This window comes from Tachypleus tridentatus, chromosome 1, assembly GCF_004210375.1.
Source record: "Tachypleus tridentatus isolate NWPU-2018 chromosome 1, ASM421037v1, whole genome shotgun sequence".
Taxonomy (NCBI): Eukaryota; Metazoa; Arthropoda; class Merostomata; order Xiphosura; family Limulidae; genus Tachypleus; species Tachypleus tridentatus.
In genome coordinates, this window is record NC_134825.1 from 68,865,080 (window position 1) to 68,892,740 (window position 27,661).

The window sequence follows — 27,661 nt, forward strand, 5'->3', positions numbered from 1 at the left end:
GCTCTGCAAATTGAAAGATAGTTTCTACGTAGGAAAAACTACACCAAGCTACTTTTCAATGGTAAAGACAAATAAAACTCCTATAAATGAGAATCTGCCATTAACTTGACTGATCACCAATGATGTCATTGTAATGGCTTATCTGGTGTAAATTTACTTCACAATTCTGAGGAAAATCTGAATTAGCTGGAAAAAATTAATAATAAGAAACCTTTTTTTTTAAGTGAAATAATGTGAAAGTGCATCTAAAATTTGTATGTAGTCATTTAACTATTTTTAATTTTCAGATGCAAACAACACTCCAGCATGGGACATTCCAGAACAGGAGAAGAGGCCAACTAGCAAGATGCCCTTATTTGCTAAAACAGTCCCAGTCTTCTCAGCTTTAGGCTCTACTGAGGTAATATGAAGGTGTTTAAGTTGAGCATGTGTCTATGTGGAAAGTAATACAGATTTAAATACTTTATTAATAAAGTGAATAAATGCAGGATCAAACCTTGATTTGTAATCTGAAGGTTGAGGGGTTTGAATCCCTGTCACACCAAACATGCTCATCCTTTCAGCTTTTTGGAGCACTACAATGTGACAGTCAATTTCGCTATTCATTGGTTAAAAGTGTCGCCCAAGAGTTGGCAGTGGGTAGTTATGACCAGCTGCCTTCCCTCTAGTCTTACATTGTTAAATTAGAGATGGCTAGCACATATAGTCCTGATGTAGCTTTCCATGAAATTCAAAACAGTGTCACAGTTTTTTTCGTACATAAATCCTATTTTTCTGTAATTTTCAAAGTTTTTATCAACTTCATCCTTAATAAGAATTGAAAGACTATTTAGACTTAACTATTGCAGCAATACATATATATATAATATACAACTGTTCACATATATAAAGCCCCTAGTAACCCAATGTCAGGCTATCTATTTTGGAGGTACACTATGGTTAGGCTCTTCATCTGTTAGTTTTGAGTACTAATATTTATATTTTGTGTAAATCATTTAATAAAATCAGTATTCCTTGTACAGGTTTACCATTTTTCAGGAAAAGTTGGGACTTTATGGGTTTTTTTCTTTCATAAGTACAGTATGTTAATATTTAGAACAGTCATATTTTTGTATTGGTAAATAGTAAAATTTCATTTGTAACTATTTTCTCCATTTATATATACACTTTAACATAATGTATTTTAATCTTGGAATATACTTTGTATGTTTGATTGATGTGGACAAAATTATAGGGTTTTGAATTGATATCAGAAAGACTAGAAACTCTTACAGCTATAAATCAAGAAGCATGAAAAACTAGTACTGTGTCAGTCACCCCTTTACATATGCATTTTAGAAATACAAAAAGGTGAAGTTGTATGTTTGAAACAAAAGGACTTCAGATGAGCAGTGCTGTTTGGTTTGCTCTCATTGTCTTATTTAGCAGCAGTGCATAAATGGAACTTAAAACGTTAGGAGTAAGTAAAAAGTAATGGTTTCTAATATTCAGCAAAAATTCATTATTATTTAATCGGTTAAACTTCATAAGCAGGTACTAAAATCTAGTGTTGCCTTGTAGTTAGTATGTAAGGCTTTGGACTGAAGGGTTTGGAGTTCAAGATGTTGCTGAACACATCTTTCACTTGTAGACGTGATAAAAATGACATTGTCTCGGTTATTCACTTGAAAGAGCCTGCTTAATTACTTGTAGTAGTATGGTGCTGCTGCATGACTACCTTCTCTCTCACCAGTAGTTTAATATTAGGTATAGTTATGTGTGATCCCTAGGGATCTGTGACAGCTATTTAGCTTATATATGTAGGTGATGCTGTTCAGGTTGCAAATTTAAATTGTAGAGGAATATTAAAACTTATTTTGATAGTACTTTTGTGGTTATACTGGTTTAAGTGTTCACTGAAAGACTTAGGAATGTGGAAGTACTCCCGTTTTTCCCCCACAACAAATTCTGAGGCACATGGATTTGCAGATCCCAGCCACTTTGTGGCCCTAATTATGGGGCATTCCACTGATTGATGTGGAATTGGTCTTTGGCTCACTTCATTCCTGCCAGTGGGCTTAGGACTTGTTCATTTCCTTTTTGAGGCCTTTGTCTCACTCTTTTTTCTCATTCGTCATTTTCATACTGCCCCACCCCACTTTCTTGCCTCAAACAATGCCAATTTAAAATACAGGAAACTTCCACGAGTGGGGACGTAGAGGAACTATAACATTCTTGAACACTCCTGTTGGGGAAAATATTCCTCAGACTTCTCTCTCTCTCTCTGAACTAAACACCTGCCAAGGTTTTGTTTTATATAGAATATAAACAAAATTCACACCTAAACCATATAAGTATTAGATGTGGTTAATTTTAATAAATGTTGCACCTCATATAGAATCTAAGTACAGAAATATAATTACTTTTTATGGACCATAAATAAATATCCATTTTCTATTAATTAATTAATTAATTGTGTTTGGAAGACTTTAAACTTTAGAGAAAAGCACAGATAGTTCTGTAGTTTAATTATTTTTGGAAATTTATAAAGCAAACAAATGCATTTTAAGATCTGTACACGTGTAGTAAATATCTATAGTTTTCTGGACCCTGGAATAAAGTCCAGAAGATCTGGTTTCGTTACAAATTGATTTGATAGAAGTGTAAATGTAAGCTTTGTAGTTTTTTTGCTAATATTTGTATAAATATATTTTGAATGTGTAACATTTTGCTATACTAATTACTGGCAAGTATTGCAGTGCAATGAGGCATTTGGTACCATACAGGGTAAAAAAAACTAAAGTAGCAGCTTGTGTACATTGAAGTGTTTTGTTATAGAAATATGTACTTAGTTATATACAGATAAGAGATGAAATCATATATGAATATTGTGATACTACTAGTAGTATGTGTGTGTTAGAATTACACTCAGTTTGTATTGTAATGAAATATTGTTACATAATAAACTAATTTTTACGTATAATATTCTCACATAATGAATTATCACTACACTTACAAATAAGTATTCTGAAATAGTCAGAATATCAGAGTAATAAAATATGTTTATATCTTTATATATTTGTGTAGTCAGAGCTATTAAGTTTACAATTTTATATTGTTTTTAAAAAATTGGAAATTCCTTTTAATTTTTAACAGGTGAAATGTGGCTGTTACTACACTCTAGATGCCAACAGTTTTAATGCAATAACCTACTTGTGGCTGTGTAGTACAGATGGTATCAAAAGCTATCTGGTGGTGATGTCAGTGCAGCCTACATTATTGCAAGAGATTGCTACTTTTGATCTTCAAGAAGTGCAAATAACAGCAATAGAAGCAGTTCCTGCATTGGCTGAAGGACTTGAAACTGTTTGGCTTGGAACAGAAAGCAGGAGGTAATTTTACTTTGTATGGTATTGTTACTTCTGACATGTAATTCAGTTTTCACTTAATGTTTGGCTCAGTAATTGAAGTGGCTTAACTTTTGTGGCTTATGATCATGTGTAAAGAAAAGCTTGAAAGTTCCAAGTTTTATCTTTGTTTTTGAAAGTGGTGTGCTTTTTCATCATAGACTTCATTCATAATAGTTGAATACTACCTAAAGGCCTGCTTCATTAAGTGTATATACACCACTAGAAATAATTTTTCAAACAATTATCTAATTCATTTTAATTAGTTCAAAATAGTATAAAACTTAGCCTATCAAAATATCAAACCATTTCTAGGATTAGTGAGTGCAGTTTTCATGCTTTTAACCTATGTAAATATGGCTTTGATATATGTAACATGTTTCACTTTTGTCCCTCATTTGAAGTTCATCTCTGAAAGTCTACATTTAAATAGTAATCAGGTTATCAGTGTTTTAATAAGATTTTTTTTGTTTTTTGTGGTTTTTTTCATCATTAGTGTTCTCCAAGTTTTACACTATAGTTACATACATATCTCAGTAATCAAAGGAGGAAGTTTAATATTTTCTTCAAATAAATTTGAATATATAAACTAATATTTAAAAAGTATATGATCAAAATCTTTAAATTCCTATTTCAAGTGTTAGGTACACTTTGGCCACTAACTGAACACTCTGAGTTATATTTTAGTTCATGTGATTTCTTTGTTCTTATCATACTGTGTAACTGGATTCTAAACTTTTTAACCACAACTCAAATTTTCAGCTAAAGATATGACTTTAGAAAATCAATAGATCGAATTATTTCACAATAATACATACACCCCTGTGCAAATTAATTGAAACAAGAAGGAAAATTACGATTTTTTTCAGTTTTTTGTGTTTTATTTCTGAGAATCCAAAAATTACTCAAATTAATACATGATATTATTTTTCAGAAGATCATTAATCTGCTTTAGCATCGAGTCCACGACTTGACTGCAATCTTTACTAATTTTTGGATCGCGGTACCACACCTCAATTAGCTTATCTTTCATAGTACAGTCTTTTCCCTGAAGTCTTTCTTTACCAGTTGCCCAAAGATTTTCAGTAGGATTTAAGTCTGGAGAGTTTCCACGCCAGTCCAGCACCTTTATTTGCATTGTAGTTATAAAATTCTTCACAAATTTTGATGTGTGGCATGGAGCCAGATCCATCTGGAAATCTTTTTCAATTCTGGAACAACTCTTCACTGCAAAGCTTCGATGTTCTGTCGTCCTTGCATCATACCTTCTACGACATGTAAACCTCAGATGCCATAGTAGCTAACAAAGCCCCCAAACATCTTCAAGGGATGTTTTACGAACTGATTGATGTGAGATTCTCGAAGTTTCTCACCTGGAGATCTGCAAACATGCAGACTTCTTTGATCCTGTACGAAGAAATGAGTCTTATCACTGAATAACATCTTCCTCCATTGTTCTTGCATCTATTTCTTGTATCTCAGACCCCATTGATACCGTTTTTTCTTCATTGAGTTGGTAAGAAGTTGTTTTTTGACTGATCTCCTTGCCCTTCTAATGCAATTTCAAATGATGTAGTATTTCTCAAAATTTCGTCATATATTCCAAAAATAAATTGACTGTACTGCAAAACACAGCTAATGATGCCGTGTGTATGAAAAAATGACTATTAAAGGAAATTGGTGCGTCCAGCAATCCTACACGGGCCGCCATGCTGAAAATATTGTAAAATGACCATTTGTTTCAATTAATTTGCACAAGAGTGTACGAGTTAATTACCTATCACAACATTGAAATGGAGAATTTCATGCATTTCAAGGTGCTAAATGTGTGTTTGTGTATTAAATCATTTATTACTTCATTTAATACCACTATTGTAATGATCTAGATCTATTTAATTTACAACTTTTAAGTTGTTTATGGTTGTATGGAGTATTCAAATGTATTCCTGGACTGTGCTTGATATTGTTTTGTAATATTAATATAAAACTATGTTGCTTGTAATTTTTAAAAAAAATCTACACATATGTAAGTAATTGGATGTTTTTTAAAATAATTAAAATAGACAATGTGTAATTGACCATAAATCCTAGTGACATAGTGTGTCCTCCATTGGGATTAGCTAAGTTTTAGATTTAATGTCTGTTTTTCATACTATCCTTGTTTCAAGTACTTTCCAAATTTCCCAACTTCCTGTTATTGTGGTTTTCATTCAAATATGTTAAAAAAATGTTTTTCAGTTCTTTTGATTGTTATTTTTCTCATTAGTGAGGGTAAATCCATTAACATCCCCAGCTTTATAATAAAATATTGTACATTTTGTTTAGAATTGTGGTCCTTTCTGGATCATCTCCACAGACTTATCAAGAAGTAGGAGTTGCAGTGATGCCTGCCTTAGCCATGCACATACGTTACCATTTTGAGAGAGTTTTTGCTGGTCTCAGTGATGGTTCCATTGTTGTCTTTCAAAAAAGTTCTTCAGGTATATATTATTACTCAACACATTTGTTGGTGATGTTACATACTGTGTTTTAATCTTTAGTTTGGTTTAAAGTAAATCAGTGAAACATTATTTTATATTGTTAACCAGTTTATTAATGCGTTTATAAAGTTGTGGTCAATCAAAAATAAAAATGTGTAAGAAAGCTAGACGTTGTCTCTTTTGGAAACAAAAGTATTTTTATTTACTCTAATAACCAGGCCTACAATTATAATATAAAATGCAACAGCATGAAATATTAGGTATCATTTGTTACAAACAATCTTTCTTGTAATTTTTTTCAGAAGAAGTGTGGGAGCTGAGAAGCCCTCTTTTGGTAAACCTCGGACCAGATCCTATCTCTTACCTTCTTCCATTAGGTTTAGCCTTAGTGTGCTCAGCAGGACGTAATGTTATTCTTCTAGATGGCCAAACTGCTGAGCCTCAGGTATATCTTATTAGCTATACAGTGCAATTTGCTACATAGAACTGACTATTCTAATTATGAACAGTAAGTTTGGTATTCCAGATAAGCATAGTAAAAGATAATAAAGTATTATCTGTTTTTAACTGTAACTTTGAAGTATTACATACTCTTTTTATTCACTATTATACTTGTTTAAGCTTGGAACTTAAACAAAAAAAAACTAAATGTATTTTGCACACACATTGATGAAAAGAACTGACTTACTGTATTTTCAGTTTTGATCTGAAACATTTACTGAATGTTTTGAGATTGCATTAATTATCTTTTAGCGTTCCTATTCCCTCCAACATGAGGAGGGACATGCACACCTTCTTGCCCACTCTGGGACAGGATTGTGGATCTCTCTCTACAACTCTGCTACTATCTGTTTATACCATACTGAAACATTTCGTCACCTGCAGGACATCAACGTGGCTTCAAGTATTAATCATCTCTTTAGTGGTGAGGTTCTCCAAAACTATCCCTAAACTTTAAGTGATTTTTGAATAGGTAAAAATCTTGTGCATCAGTTTAACATTTTGCTTTGTTTAGACATAAACCTTTTGACCACCCTGTTTAAAGTTTGTATTAAAGAGGAACTGTATCACAATTTTCCTTTTTATGAAAAATTGAACAACAAAAAAGTGAAACAGTTTGACAGTAAACATTTTCAGTATGTAATATCTAGCAATGGAACAAAAAGTATTCTTGTCAGATATTGGATTTCAGGATTTAATATGCCTTGCTGGTGATATTAAATTGATTTAGATAGTTAAGTTTAATGTATATAGCAATGTACAGTTGCATGTCCTTTAACCCTATAATTTGTGATGCCACTCTTAAACCACTTTCTCCATTGTTACTACCTTATGCTCAAAATTTAACTAAGCCAGTGAACAACAAAAATATAACATATACCTTATATTTTCATTTAGTATGTTCTAGAGGCTATGGAAATTAAATGTAAACACTGTAAGATAATACTTTTATATTGAACATGCAATCCACCTTGTAGGTGAACTATTTAGAAGTTGAGTGTATAAGATGATTAATTTTTCTTTGAAATAGTAGAAAAAAATGAAAATACAATGTTTTATTCTTTGAAACTACAAACTCTTAGAAAAGTTGTTGTCAAATTTCAAACAATTTCATCCACTAGTTTTATTAGAATGAAATATTATAAGAGCAGTGTTTTCTATTGAGAATCTTAGTAGCCAGGTGTCATTAGGCTCATGGTCTGTGGTGGTGTGAACAGTACTATACACCCTTAATTTATTGCAGAGACATGTTTTGACTGTGTATACCAGTGCTGTCAGTATTGTATAACCACCTGTGGATTACATTGGTAACACAACAATTGGGTGTGATTGGTATTTTTAAATTACATAACTATTTGTTTATGACTACCACTTTCTTAATACTGAACAAAATGTTTACTACGTTTATAAATTGCTTAAAGGCACCAGCAGGCTAGATGATACAATGTTATACATATGCAAGTGGTGTCATGCCTGAATAGTGTGAGATAATCTGTTAAAGAAAACACTATTTGAGCACCCATTTCTTCACAAAATTAACATCCATTTCGATAGGAATTCCTATATTTTCCTCATCCTAATAGTATCAAAATAAGATTTACTAGTGATAGTGTATGTTTTCAGTATCTATAATCATTATCATATAGTTTATCAGTGTGTTGGTTTAGCATGCAACATCAATTTCAAATAGTATGGTAATTTTCTTTTTCATTATGAAAAAGAAATAGTTTGATATTTTATAGTTTTAATATTCATAATAATTATGAAACAGTTGACTTTTTTAGTAGGATCAACATTTTGCTTTTTCCACCAGAGACTATTTTGTTAACTTAATAGTGATAATAGTTCTAATGAAAACTCAATTTCTACTTCTTGTTTTACACAGGTTTTCGTGACTCTAATATTCGAATAACAGTAACATCTCTTCTAGCAAGTCGAGGCCTTCTGTGGGTTGGTACTAATGTAGGTGTTATTTTAACTGTGCCACTACCCCGTCTAGAAGGTGTACCAATTATCAGTGGGCGTACTAATGTGGCATACCATGGCCACCATGGTCCAGTTACTTTGCTTCTTAGCCTGCTTCCTCGACCAGCTGTTAGTGCTCCTTGTAATACCAGGGAAGAAGAGGTTGGTTTGGATGTGGTAAAGCCAGACAGTCAACCTCCTTGTCATGAAAAAGTGAAGAAACAAAAATCTGACTCCATGATCCCTCCTCCATTCATTAGACCTCATGGTATGCTTTGTTTTTACCTGTTGTTAATGTGCATTAGTGTCATACAAGTTTCACTAGTTTGTGCATACTTAATAATTAAAACTGTTTGTAGATTTTGGATGAAAAGATATATTTGATGTGGAATTAATTTGGTTTATAATTACAAGAGTATGATAGTTGTGTGTTCTTGTTCCACAGTTGCACCGGTTCGGAAAAGTGCTGCAGACATTCACATGTCGGGAGCTAAGACTCTCCCAAGAGGAATGAATTTTCACCAGCCTCCAACAGCACACAGCTATCTGGAAGATTCCAACAATGTATATGGTTTATATGCTGACCTCATGAATATTCATGACTACGACAGGGACAGCCAAGAAAGGCTTCATGAAAGGTTGAACCAGAGTGATTCCGATCTTGCCGCTTTCCACGTGATTACTTTAGATAGAAGGTATTTGTGTATAGTATATTGTAAAAAAACACTAGAGAATTTATTGGTATAATATTCCTATTTATCCATTACTTTATAGATTCATGGTAGTTTTTAGTTTTTCAGACAGTTACTGAATTTTGTGGAATGATGTGCCACTCTCATAGTTTAATTAAGACTTGACTACACCCATGCTGCGAGACTGTATCTCTAATAATTTTCAAAGGCTTTATACCAACATCCGTAAAACTGTAAAGAACAATATTTTCTTCTGTTGGTATTTTTTGTTTTCTTGGCATAAATACTTCAGTAGCATTCTTACAATAAATCCTAAATTGAAAGTATCATGTGTTACTTCCTTAAAAAATTTTCAGTTTTAAAGGGTCTTAATCTACTCGCACTTTGACCATTTTGCTATCACCTTGACGTGATTGGATAAAGAGAAAGGAAAAAAAATCTTTTTAAACCATATTAAATTATTTTGTTAATCTAATATTCTTTTGTAGCCAGAAAACTTAAAAATAAGGAGGAATATATTTTCTTGTTTAAACTAGTAATTACATTTTTCTTGTGTATTTTAACTGATTGTTCTAGCTTTCCTTTACATATTAATGGGATTTCTATAAAATCAACAAGTACAATTGGATGATTAGTTAATCCTCATGCTTGCTAATTGGTTATTCTCACACAAGTCTTAGTCAGAATAATCAGAAACACTAATTTTTATTAGATGGTTTTGTGAGTTATGACAGTAATTCATTGAATGAACAACTTTGAATTAAAAAAAGTAATGATAAATAATGACAATTTCAATTAAATGATTATTTTACATTATACTGCGTTAATTTTCCAGATTTAGTGGCAAGGCAGTAAATAAAGTTATTTTAACTGAGTTTTTATAGATTGTATAAATTTGTAAATTCAGTTCATGGCATGGAGAGTTTTTAAAATACAATAATATAGTGAAGAGTATTGAAAAACAAAATTATTTGTAGATCTACAAATAAGTAAAGAATTTTGAGGTGATCCCCACCCTTGAATACCTACATTTCATTGACCATGAGAAAATCATGGTTGTGTGAGAAATAATCCAGCAACTTTCATACTGTCCTTGAATCCTATTAGAATATTCAACAATTGTCTAAAGTGTCAACCTGTTAAGATTGTTTGAGATTGACTCAGTAGGCTAGGAGTAATTAACCAACAGGCTTTACAAACCACAAATAGGGTGACGTTAATATCTGACTCCCTTAGAACAATTCCCATAGTTCATTATGTTAACATACAAATTTTGGTTGAGATTGACCCAGTAAGCCATAGAAGTTAGGGTACAAACACAGATTTTGTCTATATAGATTCACATACTTTTACAGTGGATAAAATATTTATTTTCAATCATCACTTTTTTTAATGATGTAGAAGGGTTTTTATGCTCATTTTCTGGTATTTTGAATGAGACATTGAAGAAAAAGACTTACCATGTTACTTCCATTTAATGTCAGTAATTCAAATATGTTTAGTGTGCTATATTTTTAATCCTGATTGAGAAATACAATAATAATGTGGAATTTTAACAATAGCTGAAGTAAATTATTAAAACAAGTAAGCATGTTCATTGTAACACTGATGATTAATGTCCACTAGCTGTTACTGTGACTTTGCCATTCTCTCATAAATTTATAATTACTCATTTATGTACCTGAACTGTAAGCATTGCAATAATGACTATGTGACTGATAGATCAACAGCTAACTGAGCAGGTAGTAATGGTAAGTTCAAGTAAAGAACTAGTTACAATTGCTTACAATTTGAGAGCATTTTAAAACTTTACATGATTTAAATGATTTAATTAAAATGAAAACTAATGTCATACATTACAATATCCTGTAAAACATAAAAAGAGTGAAATGATTGTGTAAAGCAATATTTTAATGAATTTAATATTTGAATGGGGTTTTATAATCTTTCAGATTGAAACAGAAGACGGGACGTCCTCGCTCTTGGGATCTTTCCAATATGGCAGTATCTGAAGATTCTGATTCATCAGCAGCTTGCGAACCTCACCAGGCTGGTAACGTCGGAGGTAGTGGTTCCACGGCCAACAGTGGTAAGAAAATCTCTGCATTGAAATCGCACCATTCGTCAACATCATTGTCGTCAGCTGACACAAGGCCGCCACCAACAGCTGAAACCTGCATTACTAAGTATTCTGCTCGAGCCAGTCGTCTTGTGAACCAAGAGAAAACAGTTTTGACTGTTACAGGTGGTTGTGGTTACATTAACTGGAAGAAAGCTGGAGAAAAACAGAGTGAAAGAAAAGAAGCGCACATCATTATGTGGGAAATGAAACTGTGACCTGTATATACTGGTGCTTTAAGAGTAGATAATGAACTTTCCTACGTGAGTTTTTATATGAACAACTGTTCGAGTTTATTTTGAAATATACATCAGGTTGCTTTCAGACTGTATATATTGTATAGCCGTAGACAAAATCTGCTTGTATTTGTATAGTGACTTACTTGATTTGTAAGTTTTCAACTCTTGATATATATAAATATATATATATATATATATATATATATATAAATTTTTCTATCCTCAACAGCAGCTACAGGATCATAATATAATTTCTTTCAAAACTAACCTTAAGTTCAATTTGGCACAAAAAACGTTAGACAAGCTGTTAATTCCATGTCTTAAAATTTCAAGTTTTTGTTTTGCAGAGAGTGTGCCAAATAATGTACTTGTTCATCATGTGGTTTCAGTATTGTTTTAAATAACAAAAAAATTATGTTGCCTTCAATTAAAGAAAGAAACATAATTTAGACAGCACGTAAAAACGGCTTCTATTTGGAACACCCACACCAGGTTATAAATGAAGCATCAATTGCTTTTATTTTGTATAAGAAAACCTTCCAAAATTAGTAAAAATGTGTGATGTCACATACTAAAGATAGCATTTACCATAGTTTCTATATAAAGCACTGAAGCTGGTTTAGGTGTGTCATGAAAATGATCTATGCTGTGTACATTCTTCATCAAGTATAACATGGTTTATACTGTGTACATTCTATATTAAGTATAATATAGTTTGTTGTGTACTTTCTGCATAAAGTGCTACATGTTTTATGTAGTATAGGTTCTGTATCAGATAATGCACGTGGTTTTTGTGGTGGACATTCTGAATCAAGTACTACACATGGTTTATGTAATGTACATTCTACATGAAGTACATGTGATATATATACTTAACTTCTGTGTATACTTCAGCATTTAAAATATGCTGCAGAGTAGGTTATTTGTGATGTTTCATCTGCTTATTGTAGAAAGGTCTTTTAAACAGGTTACGTGTGCCTTCTTAAAGCTAACAATTGAAAAGCATGTGATGTTCGAGTGGTGCCTTAATCTAGGAACTGAGGTTGATGTTAAGGTAGTTTGCTTCTTGGCAAATTAAGTGTCAGTTTTAACTCAGGGGATAATATTAAAAGATTATTCATTTTAAAACTAAACACAAAACACCAGCAATACAGTTAATTGTTTCAAGAGACAGTATTTAAAAAAATACTGTTTTATATTGAATTGTTAGTATATTAACATTTTGAAAATATTTTACAATGAACCTTTCAATATTTATTTGTATCCATACATGTAATAGAAGCTTTCTATTACAATAGTTTATTTAAAAAAAAACAACTCTCTTCCAGTTTGGTATTTTTCAGCAGTATGTATTGTACAGTTGTACAACAGAAGTGGTATATTTTTAAATATGAAAGATGTTGACAGAAGTATATGCTTTGGATATTTTATGTGGATGCTTTTTTTTTTTTTTTTTGGCAACTGTATAACAGCATTTTTGAGCATGACCATGTATAGAAAGTTTTTTTATTCATAAATTGTTTATTTTACTTACATCATACATTTTTTTTATTGTAAAGATCTGAGTGCTGATGTTATATGGGTAGTTTTTTGTTCCCCGATCATATCAGCTTCTAGTTTTAAAGCTCTGTCTAGCGGGTTCTTTTTTTTTTGTAAATGTATATTTTATTTGCCACTGTTCTGACTGATAAAAGCATAAATAAACTGAACTTTATATAGCCACTCGTTGTGAACATTGTCAAGTTCAGTCTTGCTTGGTTTATTGTCACTTAGATTATTGATAAATGCCCAAAGCACTGTTACATTTTGAGTGTGAATGAACTTTCAACATCACAAGGAAGAAGTTACATTGAAAACCAGAAATGCCATCATACTTATAAAATAATCATTATGGAATATATTCAGCTATAAAAAATCTGTTTCTGGAACACATTCAATTTTTTAAACTTCAAACGATTTTGGTAGTACCTATAAATTGTATCTTATTTAACAAAGAAATGAGTGAAAACATAGATTTTCTTTACAGTTATGAAAATGCTGTTACTTACATTTTGCATGTTCTATATCTAATCAAGAAAAAAGTATATTTGCTTCCTGAATGAAAACTGTGGCATGTATGATACTTGTTAACATTGCTTATATAAAAACAAAATTATTGTTTTAATATGCTTTTGATCAAAATACACACAACAGACTAGAGGTTTAAGGAATAGATTTTAAAAGAAAATATGAGTAAAGTTAATACACTTGTCTTTAATGTTTAAATAAGTACATGGTATTATAATGGACATTTCGTACTTTTAAGGTGCATGCTAGTACTTGAATTGGATATGCATCCAAAATATGGTGCTAAAAATATTAGACATTGTACACAGGGAATCAGAATGTTTTTTTATCGTAGTAATGATTTTAAATGCCACAAAACTGAAGGCAGACCATCAACATCAGTACAAACTTCTTTAAATTTCTGACATAAAAAGGTAAAAGACTTAACTGTATCTCTAACTAATTGGTAGAATGGATAAGTTTTTACTACTTATATACTGGTATTAATAATAAATTTCTATTCAAAGTAAGTTGCATACTTGTGTCAAAATTAAAAATCAATGAAGTAAAGAGTGCAGAATAACTGGTGGTTTTTCAACACTGATACAGATTATTATACCTGAATATATTCCATAATGATTTTTATTTGACAGTTGTGATGACATTTCTAGTTTTGAATATAACTTCTGCCTCGTGATGGCAGTTTATTCATACTCTAAATGTAACAGTGTTTTGGGCATTCATCAGAAATCTACCTGATGTACATGGATGTTGTACTGTCAAAACCTTTAATTCCAGAGACAGACATTTACCTGAAAGTACACCCAACCTAACATTGATGAACTATTCTCAGTAATTTTACTTGGTAGTACACAAAAAATGACTGGTGAAATTCCTACCTGAAGTTTAATGCATATTTTAACAGTACAACTTCTCTGTGAGACTTCATTACCCAATTCAAGTTCCATGCATTTTGGTTCAAACACAATTTTTATTTGTTGGCTAATTAAAAAACTATTCATGTTTTTACAAGTATAATATAGTGTAAATTTAGATATCTATCTAGCACATTCTTGTCATAAATATTGGTCTGAAAAAGTGATAATCACCTTTTGAAGGTTCCCTGTTTTGATATGTTATCTTCATGACCAAAAGATACAAGTATTTTCTTATTGTATTCTTCACATTTCATGCTGATATCACATAAATATCACACTCGCATAAGACAGTGCAATAAATATGTCATCAAAACTTGGTGAAAATGAAAACGGTAGTTTTTTGTTATTTTTTTTTTCAGGAATCAGCTATTAAAACGATGGTTGCCTGTTTTAACATTTTGTCCTTACAGGTTTCATGTTACTAGCATGCACTTTCTTTATAACTTTGCATTACTTATACAGGATTATACAGTTCATTGTAGCAATAAGAAACATTGTCAGTTAATAAATATTTTCATCCTACTGTTTACATTTGGTGGAATTTGTAAATTCATGTAAACTGATGATTTTGTGTATCACTACATTTAACTGGAGTGTTGAAAATCTCTTAATACTACCTGATGGTATATTATGTAAATCTGCAGAATTCTAAAACTTCTGGTTTTTTATATATATAAAAGAAATGATGCTTTCTTGTAATGTTAAATTTTCAAGTGTACCAAGTAAGATGTGGAATATTATCATAGTTATTATTTATCCCTTAATATTAAATTGCATTGTGTATAGTAGGGGTTATTTTCACAGATCAACTTCACACTTATCAGTGATTTCATCCATTAATATGAAATTGTATCTTCACTAAACAACTCTCAGGAATTTAGATGAGAACATTTTGGCTGTGGATATTATGATGTCAACTGTCGAGGTCTCAGCATCCAGGGTGCTTGAAGATAGATTATCTTGCTTTCCTTGCATCAGTTAAGTGCTATTTGCTTGGATCCTGAGTAGTTTTGCTTTAATAGAAGAGTAAATTTTGGCATAATGAATATTAGATTTTAAAATGCATAGTTTGTTGGTGAAGGAAGCAAGGTTTGTGGTAAGGTCAATCAGATGAAATGGCATCATGTACAGTAAGGTATATTTTTAGAGGCAACAGTGATTTCATCCATTAATATAAAGCTGGGGGTATTCTAAACTATCTACCTTTATCACACTTATATCTTTGATATTAGTTTACTAATTACACTGTGAAATGTAAGAGAATATTTCAGCACGTTTATGGTTATCAACACTTTTATACTTTAATATTATTTCACTAATTACATTGAGTAGCTTTTTTTTTAACCTTTTCATATCGAGTAGGTCAAATTGCACGTCATAACCTTTCACACAGTTACATTCAAAATGTAATTAATATGCTTTATTATCAATATCTACAGATGTTTTTCTTCATCAAAATTTAGTTAACAAATAAAAATTTAACATTAAGTTTCAAGTTCTTAACTGTATGAAGAAATGTAAAAAAAACAACTTAATCTCTAGCATGAGAACTGTGATGTTTGTTTCCTGTGTCATCCTTTTCCTTTAACTTATTTATTACCCTTCTGAGATGCATGGAATTCAATGTAAGTTACTCAGAATTATTGCTGAAGCAAAATAAATTTTATAGCCTTCAATCTCATTTGGTTTGAGAGCCATAAGCTAGAAAATGAGACTCCTCCTGCCACATCGTTTCTTTCACAAATTGTTAGTAGTACTCTTTGATGTTTAATATTATTTATAACCAACAGAAAGCCAAAGTCTCAATCTGACTAACAACATATTACATTGTTTTCTGTGCACATGGTTATCAGTTTTGCTTCCAGATCAAGCTTGATTCCAAAGGGAAAGACATCAATGAACTTTATGTAATTTCTAACAGCTCTTGTCACAGAGTAAGAAAGCAAGAATAACTGTGGTAGTTATGAGGCATATTCTGTTTTTACATGTTATTATTCTGTGTTTTTTAGAGTAGTAATTAATTAAATAAAAATTATTTATTGCAGTTGTACCGTTAGTATAAAAAAATTGAAATGTCATCAACAATTGACAGCAAAATAAGAAGACTCGAGTGAGTACTGGATTTCTTGTTTTTCATGTGTATTCTTTATTTAGTGATATAAAAGTAATTAAAATGTAAAGATTAGAAACTTTCTATGTTAGATTAGGTATAGTGGGTTCCTGTCATACATTACATTGCTCTGCATCATTTCATTAGTAAAGTGTTCACCAATTAATACCCACATATTAAACAATATTGCTTTATTTCATTACTAAAGCATTCCAACATTGTTGACTGACTTTTCCAGGTACCATGTTTACCAATACTACTAATATTTTTGAAAAAATGTCACTTTGTTTCATTACTAGTGTTTAACCTTTCTATGCAGACATCCTTTATTGTGCACTTCACAAGGATTTTTAGTGAATTACATTCAATTAGAAACGTTTTAGGTTAGATTAGGTTCAGTGGGTCCTCGTTACACATTGCAGTTCTCTGCATTGTTTCATTATTAATGTGTTCAGTCAGTACCCATGTATGAAACAACTCTGCTTTGTTTCTTTACTAAAGTGTTCCAACATTGTTGACTGCTTTTCCAGGTACTGTGTTTACTAGTTACGACCAATATTTTTGAAGCAGTTACCTTGCTTCATTACTAGTGTTAACCTCTCTGCCTAGGCATCCTTTATTGTGCACTTCACAAGGATTTTTAGTGAGTTACATTCAAAATTCAATTATACTACTTTTTGTTTATGTTACACCAATTTGTATAGCATGAAATCATAGTTAATGACCCATATTTTAACAGTATACAAGTTTTAAGTTCTTAATTTAATAATGCAATACTTATTTCTCTAGGCACTTGATTTGCAATCTGAAGGTATAGGGTTCAAATTGCAGATGGCTCTCATATAGCTTTGCAGATACTCAAAACAAAGCAGTTTCTAATTTATTTACCACCTTTCCAATAAATAGGAAAGTTAATATGAATTACTCACTATAATGTTGTTATTACTTTGACAAAGTATAATTTCATTAGCCTTCAATCTTGTTTGGTTACAAGCTTTGTTCCCATGGTAAAGATATTACACAGTTGGTCAATTCAACTGAGCCTGAACAACTTTACCAAGCATAGTGTTCACCAATTACCACCTTAGCCGTAGCTTAAAAACAAGCCATGTTCCATATTTTAAAAGAGTTATTTAAGAGTGGATGGAAACTTTTCAGGAATGCATCCCCCCTCCTTAATACATGTAAATATTTATTTAATGTGTTACACTATGTCATTTCAGATGTAAGTCCCACTTTTACAAGATACATTTGTGAGTAGCCCATGTGTTATGTAATTTGATTGGGTAACGTGAGCTGCACATTAAGCAAGTAACTTCATACATTAATGGTTTAGACATGGATCATAGGGCAATAAAATTTAAGCACAACTTAAGTATTCTGTTATGATATTTAAACTATTTAGGATAAACAAATTAAGTTTCATTTTACAATTTGAAGTTATTCTAGAAAGAAAAAAAAGGATAATTTAGGTTTACATCTATATATTTTTGGTGGTTACAAAATCAATCAAATAGACCAACCTTATGCAGAATAAGGGTAGAGAAAATAACAAATAAACCATGAAATATTTCTGAAAAAAAAATTATTGATGGGATTTTATATATTATCCAAATGAAATCATAAAAGGAGTGTTCTTAATTTTAATATGAAATACACTTTACACTCAGAGCAGTCGACAGTTCAACAGCATAAATATTAAAGTTCATAAAAAGTACTGAATTCATTTTTTTTTTGTAAAAGGCTTTTAAAGTTTAATAAAAGCTTGCCAAATTTCATGAAGCTACTACCATGGTTACAAGGTTCTGTAAAATACAGGTGCCCATCCTGATAGGCTTAATAGATTAAAGATAAACAGTAAAATACAAACTAGTGATTGATGTATCATTTTAAACACTTTGAAGAATTAACTTTAAGTTACATTTATACATTTTCATAATTTACGATATATCAACAGCACCTGTTATTTTAAACAAGTATTACAATCACTCACAAGCTAAAGTATAGTCATATAAATTTACACTTCAATAAATTGACTCTTACACTAATTAAAAAAATTATACTGTACACTTATCTTGGTAAACAAAAGAGATAACTTTAGAGTTCAATTTGTCAGCATACTACACATAAAAATTTGTTGAAGAATTTGAGGCAGTTCACTGGTATTCATACACAGGAATGCTCGTCCAGGTGGTAGCTGTCGTGACAATCTACATGAAATATGCCAGAATGAGTTATTTTCCACTCCACCTGCAGTCTACATTCAGTTGAACTATTGTCAGCTGCACATACATTTAACATAAAATGGATACTCAGTCAAATTTACTGATACTGAAAAATCAAAACCCGTCATTAAAAGACATGAACCAAAAGTAGATGCATCAGAAAAATGCCTGGTTTAGTTACGATACTTAAACATGGACTGATAACAACAATGATATTGCAATATTTGAGACCCCTACCACACACCTAAACCATCCCAGCTTTCAATGAGTTATGCTTATCAAATACATCACCCATCATAGCTGAATGTAAAAATATTTTAAAATTTAAGAACAAAAGTTATTACACTGTTACTTTTTATTTCGATAACAATAAAGCTCACAGGTATTCTTAATACAATTTTGGTGTTAAAGTACAAGAAGATTTTCTAACATTGCCTTTCAATACTTTTTTTTTTTTTTTTAGAAAAATACAATCAAACTGAATTACAATAGTATTCTGAAGAAATAAAACTTAGTAGTAACTTATGTAATTTGTACCTTATAGCATAAGGTAAAGAAAAACTTACTCTCTTCTCAGAATGATTTTATGGTTCATGCAAATAGCATAGAATGAAAATCTATGATAGTAGTTTTATGATAGTTTTTCTCAAAATAATTCAAATTTTAAGGCTAGAAATTCAAAAAATGTGTTTATGAAACTTACATTAGGTATATCAAGAAAATATTAACCTATAAATAAGTCTTACCTCATACTCAATAAAGTTTGAAAATTCATGTTTACATTTAATTGGTAGACTGTTAATAAATTCAGTCAGAGAACAATACTCAGTTGTGCCATTAGTGATCTCAAGATGTACCCTATGCATTATACATGATGTTCAAATAGAGATCTGGACAATAACCTGGTTTCAAATACAAGCGTCTAAGTCACTCCAAAGTTAGAAACAGGCAATTTTTCTCAGTGCAGTTTCTATAAACATGTAACTGTATAAAAGCCTTGGCTGTGGAGATGGAATCAAATAAACTGATAAGTGTTGTAGAAATTCAACAGTGAGATGAACAGCTCTATATAAGGTTTTTGTTTATTGATGAATCATAGTTTATGTTTCTCAGTAATAATAAATAGAAATATATTCACAGAATTAAATAGTGGCAACACTAATACCAAAGTAAAACAACCACTCAGATACATTAGTTTGAAACTATGGAGCTTTTGGAGTTGCAATGCCTTCATTTGTATTGAATACTTAGCAAAAAGTTAAAGCACACTGACAGTGGAGAAATATGGACAGATCTTGATATACTATAGTATTCCTTTAGGAATGTGCCTAATTGGCCAGTGGTTTCAGTAATATAATAATCCTAACTGTGTGATGAACATGGTAAAAATTACCAGGAGAAGAAACAGGCAGTTATAAAGCTGGAACTCCTGCCCAGCACTGCCCAAGTTTCATATTTGAAGATGTCTGATGTAATTTGGACATAAATAAATAAATAAACTTACAGAATTGTCTGACATGCCACAGAGTATATGAAGGAACATTCCAAATACTTTCATCAAAAAGTTATATTACAGCATACTCAACAGATGTCCTATGAAACAGTAAGTTTTACATTTTTTTTATATTTCCTTTCATTATTTGTAAAATTTTATTCAAACACATGCATTCAGTTTTCAAAATTGCAGTTTGTGAGATGGGTCTACAGGTGATGAAATTGGACTTGCTGTGACAGTAGGCTGCTATTAAATCAATTAGATTTACAATTACATTTGAATTAAAGTAATTTCATAACTGAGTAAAGTTAATACAAATTACCATATAGGTCAGAACAAAGTTTAAGTCCCAATAATAAGGGGTATAATTGAGATGTATATATATAAGAATACCACATATTTTACCTACTAATTTTAATATAGTAGTTTTGGAGAAAATTAATGATTATATGTATGTGAAGTTTTCACATATTACACAGTGAAGTTGAGATTATTTTGTTCTAGTTGCATTTGTTCTTTGTATTTTCTGGACACTGCAGCCAACAACCTAGAACAATTGATAATGTCTGGTGCTCCCAGAATAACTATTCATGCTGTTCCCATGAGTGTGAGCGAAACTGAAGTATGTGCATCATTGTACATGCAAGATATCTGTCAAGACTTAGACCAAATGAATTAATCTGTACAGAACACCCACTTGAGTATCCCATCCCAGAATGTCAAAGAGAGAATGGAGATAACTTTGAGTTAGTTCCAAGAGAGGATAAAGCCATAAGTGGCTCAACTCCAACAGACCATCCTATCCCAGCACCCATTTTGAGCTAACTATGATAAACCCAGCTGAAGGATAACATCCTTGCACTTCACTGCAACCTCACTGGTATCTAGTATGAGGCAATGCTATCCAGATCTCTCATGGTTTACCTGATGATGCCTCAACCAGAACATTGTCCTGAAAGTGAAGAGTGAAGCATTTATTTTGTTTGTGAAGCACTGGGTTGTTTTCAAGTTAACTGTCAGTAACATGCTAAGCAGCTAGGTACACAAGGCCGTTGCTTCCAATCAATGGCACAGCAGGTTGAATTTAGCAAAGTAATTGGTGAACAACACAGCCACTGGCTACAGCTCCTCAAAAACCAACACAATGCAAGATGAGCCAAGCTAGCAACTTGGGGGAACAGAATAAAAAAAACTTGTGCTGAAAATTTTGGTGGACATCCTGGCTCACTCAAAGCACATGTCTTTCAGAGTACAAAGGCAATATAGATTTCCTAGTGATAAAGTAGTGGCCAGAATGCTGTTAAATTCTTAATATATCAAGAATTCTGAGCAAATCCACAACTCTACCAGTTGACCCAAACTTTGCTCTGGCAAATAGAGAAAAGATAACAATGGAAAGGTGACTCTTTTACCATGTCTGAAAAGCATCACTTACAGAATTAAAGTTGCCATCAATAACCTTGGTTCCAACACAGTCTTATATCTACTCACAAAAAACTATCTTTATCTTCTTTCTGTCCTCTAAGCAATGCTAAACAATGCATGCTCAGCACACCAGTCTATATACCCCATTAATTGTGTACCATATTTGAACACATACAAGCCATGTGACAATCCTCCACCAAAAGTACTGTGTCAACTATATTGAGTGAGAATAGCAGAGGGAGCTAGCTGCACCAAAAGTACTGTGTAAACTATACTGGTGCAGCTAGCTCCCTCTGCTATTTTCACTCAATCCTTACTTTCTCAATTGGCACGGCCATGTTTAGACATGTTTTTTTCATAGGTAGCTACCATTTATGATTGTGCTCCTTGGCCATTTCAAATTATTTTCAAGTTTTATTTTGCTACTTTTTTACTCAATTATTTCAACATTTTTTTTTTATTTGTTTCTTGTTCCCAAATTACAAGCAATCTTAGTATGAACTCAAGATTCAATATGTCAAATATGGAAATTCCCATTACTACTGCAAATGCCACTGGTATATGACACTTCAGGAATTGGATTCAACTTCATTTGCACAGGAGGTATAGCCATTAACTTGCATGGAGATAGATTTACACGCTAATCCACTGCTTTCTTCTTTACAACTGACAGTGTTTCTGAAGAAGAATACAATCAAGAAGATTACTTGGTCTTTTTTTTTTTTTCCTGGCACCTTATTTTGGTCCGTCTCACACTACACCTCTTCACAAGCTTTCCACTTTTTAACAGCTCGTTAATCAGGTTGTCAGTTGAGGCATATTCTGGTTTTGCTAAAGACGTTGGTGATTTTGTTAGTTTTCTTTATTCCTGCTTCAACTGCTTCCCATTCTTCCACTGGACTAGTGGTAAGTTTATCATTTTGTACACTTCCCATCTGGCAAATAGTAAATACACCCATGGTAGGTGTGGTTCAAATGCTCTATGTGTAGCTTTCTCTTTCTTTACACGGGGGGAGAACTAAGTATTTCACATCATCAGTGCTCAGACAGTGGTAAGTTAGACATTTACTGTCCTTTGTATTCTATTAATTTAAATGAACTGTAAATTAAACATTGATTACTACTTTGTTTTCTAAGCAGTTCTAGTCATTTTGCACATTTGTTGATATACTTTGAGGCTACAAAATACATAATATCTATAACTTTATCTATAGATAGTTTGTATGTTACATATTCATTTCTATGAGTCACATTTAATTCATTGTTTTATCTGACTCGCCATATTAACTGTGTGCCTTATAATCCTAATTATCATCAGTGTTGGACTTACATGTTCTTTATTGTCTAAGTTAATTTTGATTAATTATAAGTTAAATATTGATTATCATTTTGTTTCCTTGATAATTTCATTCACTGTACATATTTGTTATCAATCCATACTTTGTGGAATAGGTAAATTTAAATGGTTTGTCAGTTCAATATTCATAAATCCTTTGTACACCAGGTATAGTTTGTATATTACATATCATTACTACTAGTAACATCTAATTCATTGTTCTGTTTGGAGTTTTTCTTTATTATCCAGTATGTGCCTTATAATCCTAATTTTCATAATCATGGGCACAAATTTCTTTTGGCTTTGCTAACTCACTGATGCATTTGTTTCTTTCCTATTCATAGAGCTGAACTTTGCTTCAGCTCCTTCTCTTACATACTTATTACTAGAAACCAAGTTCTCTCTATGTAATCTATAATTCATGGTTTGTCCCCACACTGTTAATAGTTATTTATTGCTTGAAGTGTTCCAGTTCAGGGCCCTAACGTTTGGACTAACCTTGACTCTTAAATTTTTTGTCAGGTGGTACTAACTTTTGACTGATATCTTCACTCAATAGGTCTTTACACTTATTATTATGTGGATGACTGGGTCCTATTCGGTTATTTCCATTCACAGTCCAGAGACGGCACTCTACTGTTAATAAAAGAAGCTGTACAGATGAGATTTTTTCATAAAAAGGGAAAAGTGCATTATTATTCCTGTTCAATTTCACATTCCTACCTCAGTTAAGTCCAGCCTTTTCTTCTTTGCCTTTAGGATATGGAGCAAGCAGTTCACAAGGCCATCATCTCACATTCTCTTTTGGAAATGTAGACTTCCCTGGCAGCTTTTATTTCAATAGAGCATGTTCAAATGCATTCCCTTCTGTGAGAACTCCTAAATCAGTGGAACTTCTACTCAGTTCTCTTGGACCAACCTTCTATCCTTCACTCCCCCATCAGAACTAACTTGGTTGGGTAGTTTGGCATAAACCAGACTATGGTAAAGATGCTGCTCTCTCTGCCTCAGCCAGATTTACACCTCTTCCCCGACTCTTCTTTGCAGGGTTTGGATGCTTACATCATCTCCCAGGAAATTTCCAGCCTCTGATCAATCAAGGGGTTTTCTCTCTATATTTCCATTTTGTCAAGCTTTATTTATCCCACTTCCTTCTTCTCCTGCTGGGGAGGGTGGTTATGGTACACTGACAATTACATAATGGCCATTTATAACACCAAACACAGGTGGACCAATTACAGATTTCCATACTTTTAGATCCTTGATCTTTTCTGGGCTTACAGTCACCGCATTGTGGTCTTCACTTGCCATATTCCTAGCACCCTAAATCTGGTTGCAGAGAGATTACCTTGTCCCAACAAGATTCTTCCCACAAAGTGGTCCCTCAATTCACAAATCTTTCAGTAAGTGTATTAACTGTTGGGAACACCTCATATATGCCTTCACCATCCATTGGTACACCAAATTTCCTTCTCTTGGGCTCTCATTCCACACCCATTAACTCTGTGGGTGGGTGAATTCGGTCAAGATTAGAGGTGTCTTCACATCTGTGCTTACCCTCCTGTTTGACTCTGCTCCAGAGTTTTATTCCCATTCCAGCTAGTAATTCTGTATTAGTCGACATAGCCATGGCTCTCACTGCTCTGACCTTTACATGTACAACCTCCCTTATCCTTACATCTATCTCGGTCTCTACTTTGTCAACCTCGGTTCAACATTGTTCATTCAAACATCACTAATGTCCATCTTTATGCACGGCTTTTATCGGGTGGATTGCCTTAACAAAGGACTGGCTTCACGTGTTGATCATTTTTTCTCCCTATCCATAAGACGTTCATTCATGTCCATTTACCAAAAGCAACAGTCTACCTTCCACCTTTGGTCCTTTTGATGTGCTTTCCATTTTTCCCAGTTCCTCACCTGGTTGTTTGACAAATACTTTTCCACTTCAACCATATATAGCTCTCAGGTAACCTTGCTGAACACCTCCCAGTTTCATAAAGTTTTGTCTTGTCCTGTCATTTCCCTCCTTTTCCATTAATTTCAAGTCATTAATCCTATATGTTCTTTTATGTCCTTTCTCATTCTCCCTTTGAGCCTTGGTCTACATGTTACATGTACCATCTCTCCTTCAATAGCTATTTACCTGCATCCATCGTTAACGAAATATTTCTGCTATTCACATTCTCCATATCCTATACCATTCCTATTACTTCGTCCTTTATCCTGACTGGTCTTTACTCCCTAAAAATCTCTGCTAGCTGTGAAGGAGGTTTGAGTATCACACCCATTCACTTACCTTCATCTCCCACACTCTAATTTTCACTGGCTTCTTTGTCCAGTCCATTTCTTACGGTGTTATATGGTATGTTCTACCTCCTTTTGAAGTTCACGTTCCCAATTTTTTATTCCCTGAAATCCTTCTGTTTCCCATGATCTATCTCCTGTCAAGATAACTGGTTGAGTTCATCAACTTGTCAGATTTGCATATTTGGACTTATCCATGGAAGATCACCAACTCCACAATGTTTCTTTTCATCATATTACCATGTTTTTGCTGCTCCCCTTTACTGTCCATTGGAGAAAATTGTTCAAGTTGGAAAGTGGACTACTCCCAATACTTTCATTGCTTTTTACCTGCATGATCTGGCTGTATCTTTGTCAGGTGGATATCATTTTCCATCTTGTGGTGATTCTACACTCATTTGTTCACCTTTGAATAGGGTAAGCCTCCTCATTTCCTCTCATTTATATATATATATATTTTTCCACTGCAAATTGGATCCTACTTTGTGGCAACTGTTGCATGGTCAGGTATGCTTTGTCTTTAACACACACTATTTAGTGTTTGCATTGTAATACTCCCTCTAGAGATGAGGTATTCCACAAGACCAATGGTAGCATCCTCAGTATATATATTTCTAGACATCTGTAAGTTGAACTCAGTTGTGGGCTATGACTCATGGACTTACAGAGCAAAGCAGAAGGGGATTTCTGCCCATCCCTGCCAACCCTTTGACTAAATATATTGGTGTCAGTCTCCACATTCTCTGGTGTGATGTTCCTCCAGATTCCCCACCATATTTAGTTCACACCTTTTTTCTTTCAGTGGAGCATGAGTCCTTAACACTTCCAGTATACCATGAAGACTTCCTCCTTAATGCACTGTAAAATTTTATATTACCACATGTATTCATGGTTATACATTTAGTGAAAAGAGGGAAAAGTTGGTTCCCTTCATTCCATTTTCATCTGGATACTAGTTCCCAAGTGAACAGCTACTAGTAGGTGCAGGACCACCCTATATCTGATTCTCCTCATAATACCAGGTTTGGTATTTGCCAATGGTTGTGTGAAGTAGAGACCCCTCTTATTTTTAATTCCAGTTGTACGATATTCTTTTCCTGCTTCCATGGTTGAAGCTGGGCACTTTGTCTGCATTGTAATACTCGCAGCAGAATGTTCATACATTTGTCATATGGTTGAGCAAATGTTCCAGGACCTCCTCATAATTCTGTTTGCAAGATGTCTCTTCCCTGTATTTGTGTTTGGGTAAGTTATAATTTCTGCTTGTAATACCAGTTACAGATCTTGTTCTGTTCTTGTAGTTGAGTTAAGGAAATGCTATGACCCAATAATGACAGGTATAGTTTGCTACACTTCATGTTCCTTTGGTGGATTTGGAAGATTGCATGGTTTCAGGTGAATGCTCACGTCCTCTTTGTAATTCCACTATACTCATGTTACACAATACTTTTTTTATCTGTTTTGATACTCAACCTCCTAATGCCAAGGATGAATTATAGAGCCTTGTCTGTCTGATTGTGCATCTACATTGCTTATTCAGTTTATATTTTACTATGGATTGCATCTTTCCAACCAAATTGCTCTTTGGAACATCTTTTTTTTTTCCATCCATATAAGATTCATTTCCTCCTTCAAGGGCAAAGAGCTTACCTGTTACAGATGTAGAGTGGTATTCCATGTGTGCTTCGCTTTCATTCTGGATGATTTCAATGTTGAGCACCTTCACCTTTGTAATGTGGGATTCTAACTTTATTGAGAAAAGGTAAGACCACATCAGAAGTTAACATTTTTCTCACACTGGAAATGTATTTCTGACAAGTACTTCTTACCCTTCTTCCACACTGTCTGTGTTATGTTTTTCGTCTACCTATTCTCAAAAATGGGAATAGCAGTGGGAGCTAGCTGTACCAATACTGGTGGTGTAGCACTATTAGTGGAGAGTAGTCACATGATATGCACATGTTCAAAAATGGCATGAAATTGATGGGGGTATATAGACTAGTGCTCTGAGCATTAAAACTTTTTACCAGTGTTTGGAGGGCAAAAATATCGAGACAGCTTTATGTGAAAGAAAGTAAGTATCTACTGGGTTGAAGAAAAGTCAAACACCATCAAACAAATACAGACACAACATGTATGATTAACTAGCCAGAGTATTTGGTTATTTCCAACTGTGATTGTACAGAAGAAGAAAAGCATGCTCAGGTCCTCCACTTATTTTGGATGGCTGAATGCAATAACATGAAGTGACATCTTTCCATTACAGTTAACAGCTGAATGTTTGGATGCATTGGAAAGAGCCTGACAGTTCTATATGTTAAAGTTGGTATTGGTATTTGGATGCTGACAAGTTAAGCTGGATGATGTATATAAATTTCATGTCATACTGTTTGGCCC

The 27,661-nt window shown here is 32.8% G+C and overlaps 2 protein-coding genes across 7 annotated transcripts in view; one reads left to right on the plus strand and one right to left on the minus strand.

The window, feature by feature from the left end:
- Positions 1–14,888, plus strand: part of LOC143251425 (rho guanine nucleotide exchange factor 10-like protein) — an 80,744-nt gene extending 65,856 nt beyond the window's left edge. For 4 of the 6 annotated variants that reach the window (XM_076502742.1, XM_076502753.1, XM_076502764.1 and 1 more), the window contains 8 exons: positions 288–400; positions 3,136–3,371; positions 5,712–5,866; positions 6,169–6,311; positions 6,620–6,791; positions 8,253–8,600; positions 8,778–9,027; positions 10,977–14,888. In XM_076502742.1, coding sequence (XP_076358857.1) covers positions 288–400; positions 3,136–3,371; positions 5,712–5,866; positions 6,169–6,311; positions 6,620–6,791; positions 8,253–8,600; positions 8,778–9,027; positions 10,977–11,361 — 1,802 coding nt within the window. In that variant the 3' untranslated portion in view covers positions 11,362–14,888. The remainder of the gene's footprint in view (positions 1–287; positions 401–3,135; positions 3,372–5,711; positions 5,867–6,168; positions 6,312–6,619; positions 6,792–8,252; positions 8,601–8,777; positions 9,028–10,976) is intronic. The other 2 variants (XM_076502747.1, XM_076502757.1) reach the window with 1 other exon arrangement.
- A 1,764-nt stretch (positions 14,889–16,652) lies between these two features.
- The window catches only part of c12.2 (von Willebrand factor A domain-containing protein c12.2), a 100,056-nt gene continuing 89,047 nt past the window's right edge, over positions 16,653–27,661 (minus strand). The window contains exon 43 of the mRNA XM_076502771.1: positions 16,653–18,686. Coding sequence (XP_076358886.1) covers positions 18,581–18,686 — 106 coding nt within the window. The 3' untranslated portion in view covers positions 16,653–18,580. The remainder of the gene's footprint in view (positions 18,687–27,661) is intronic.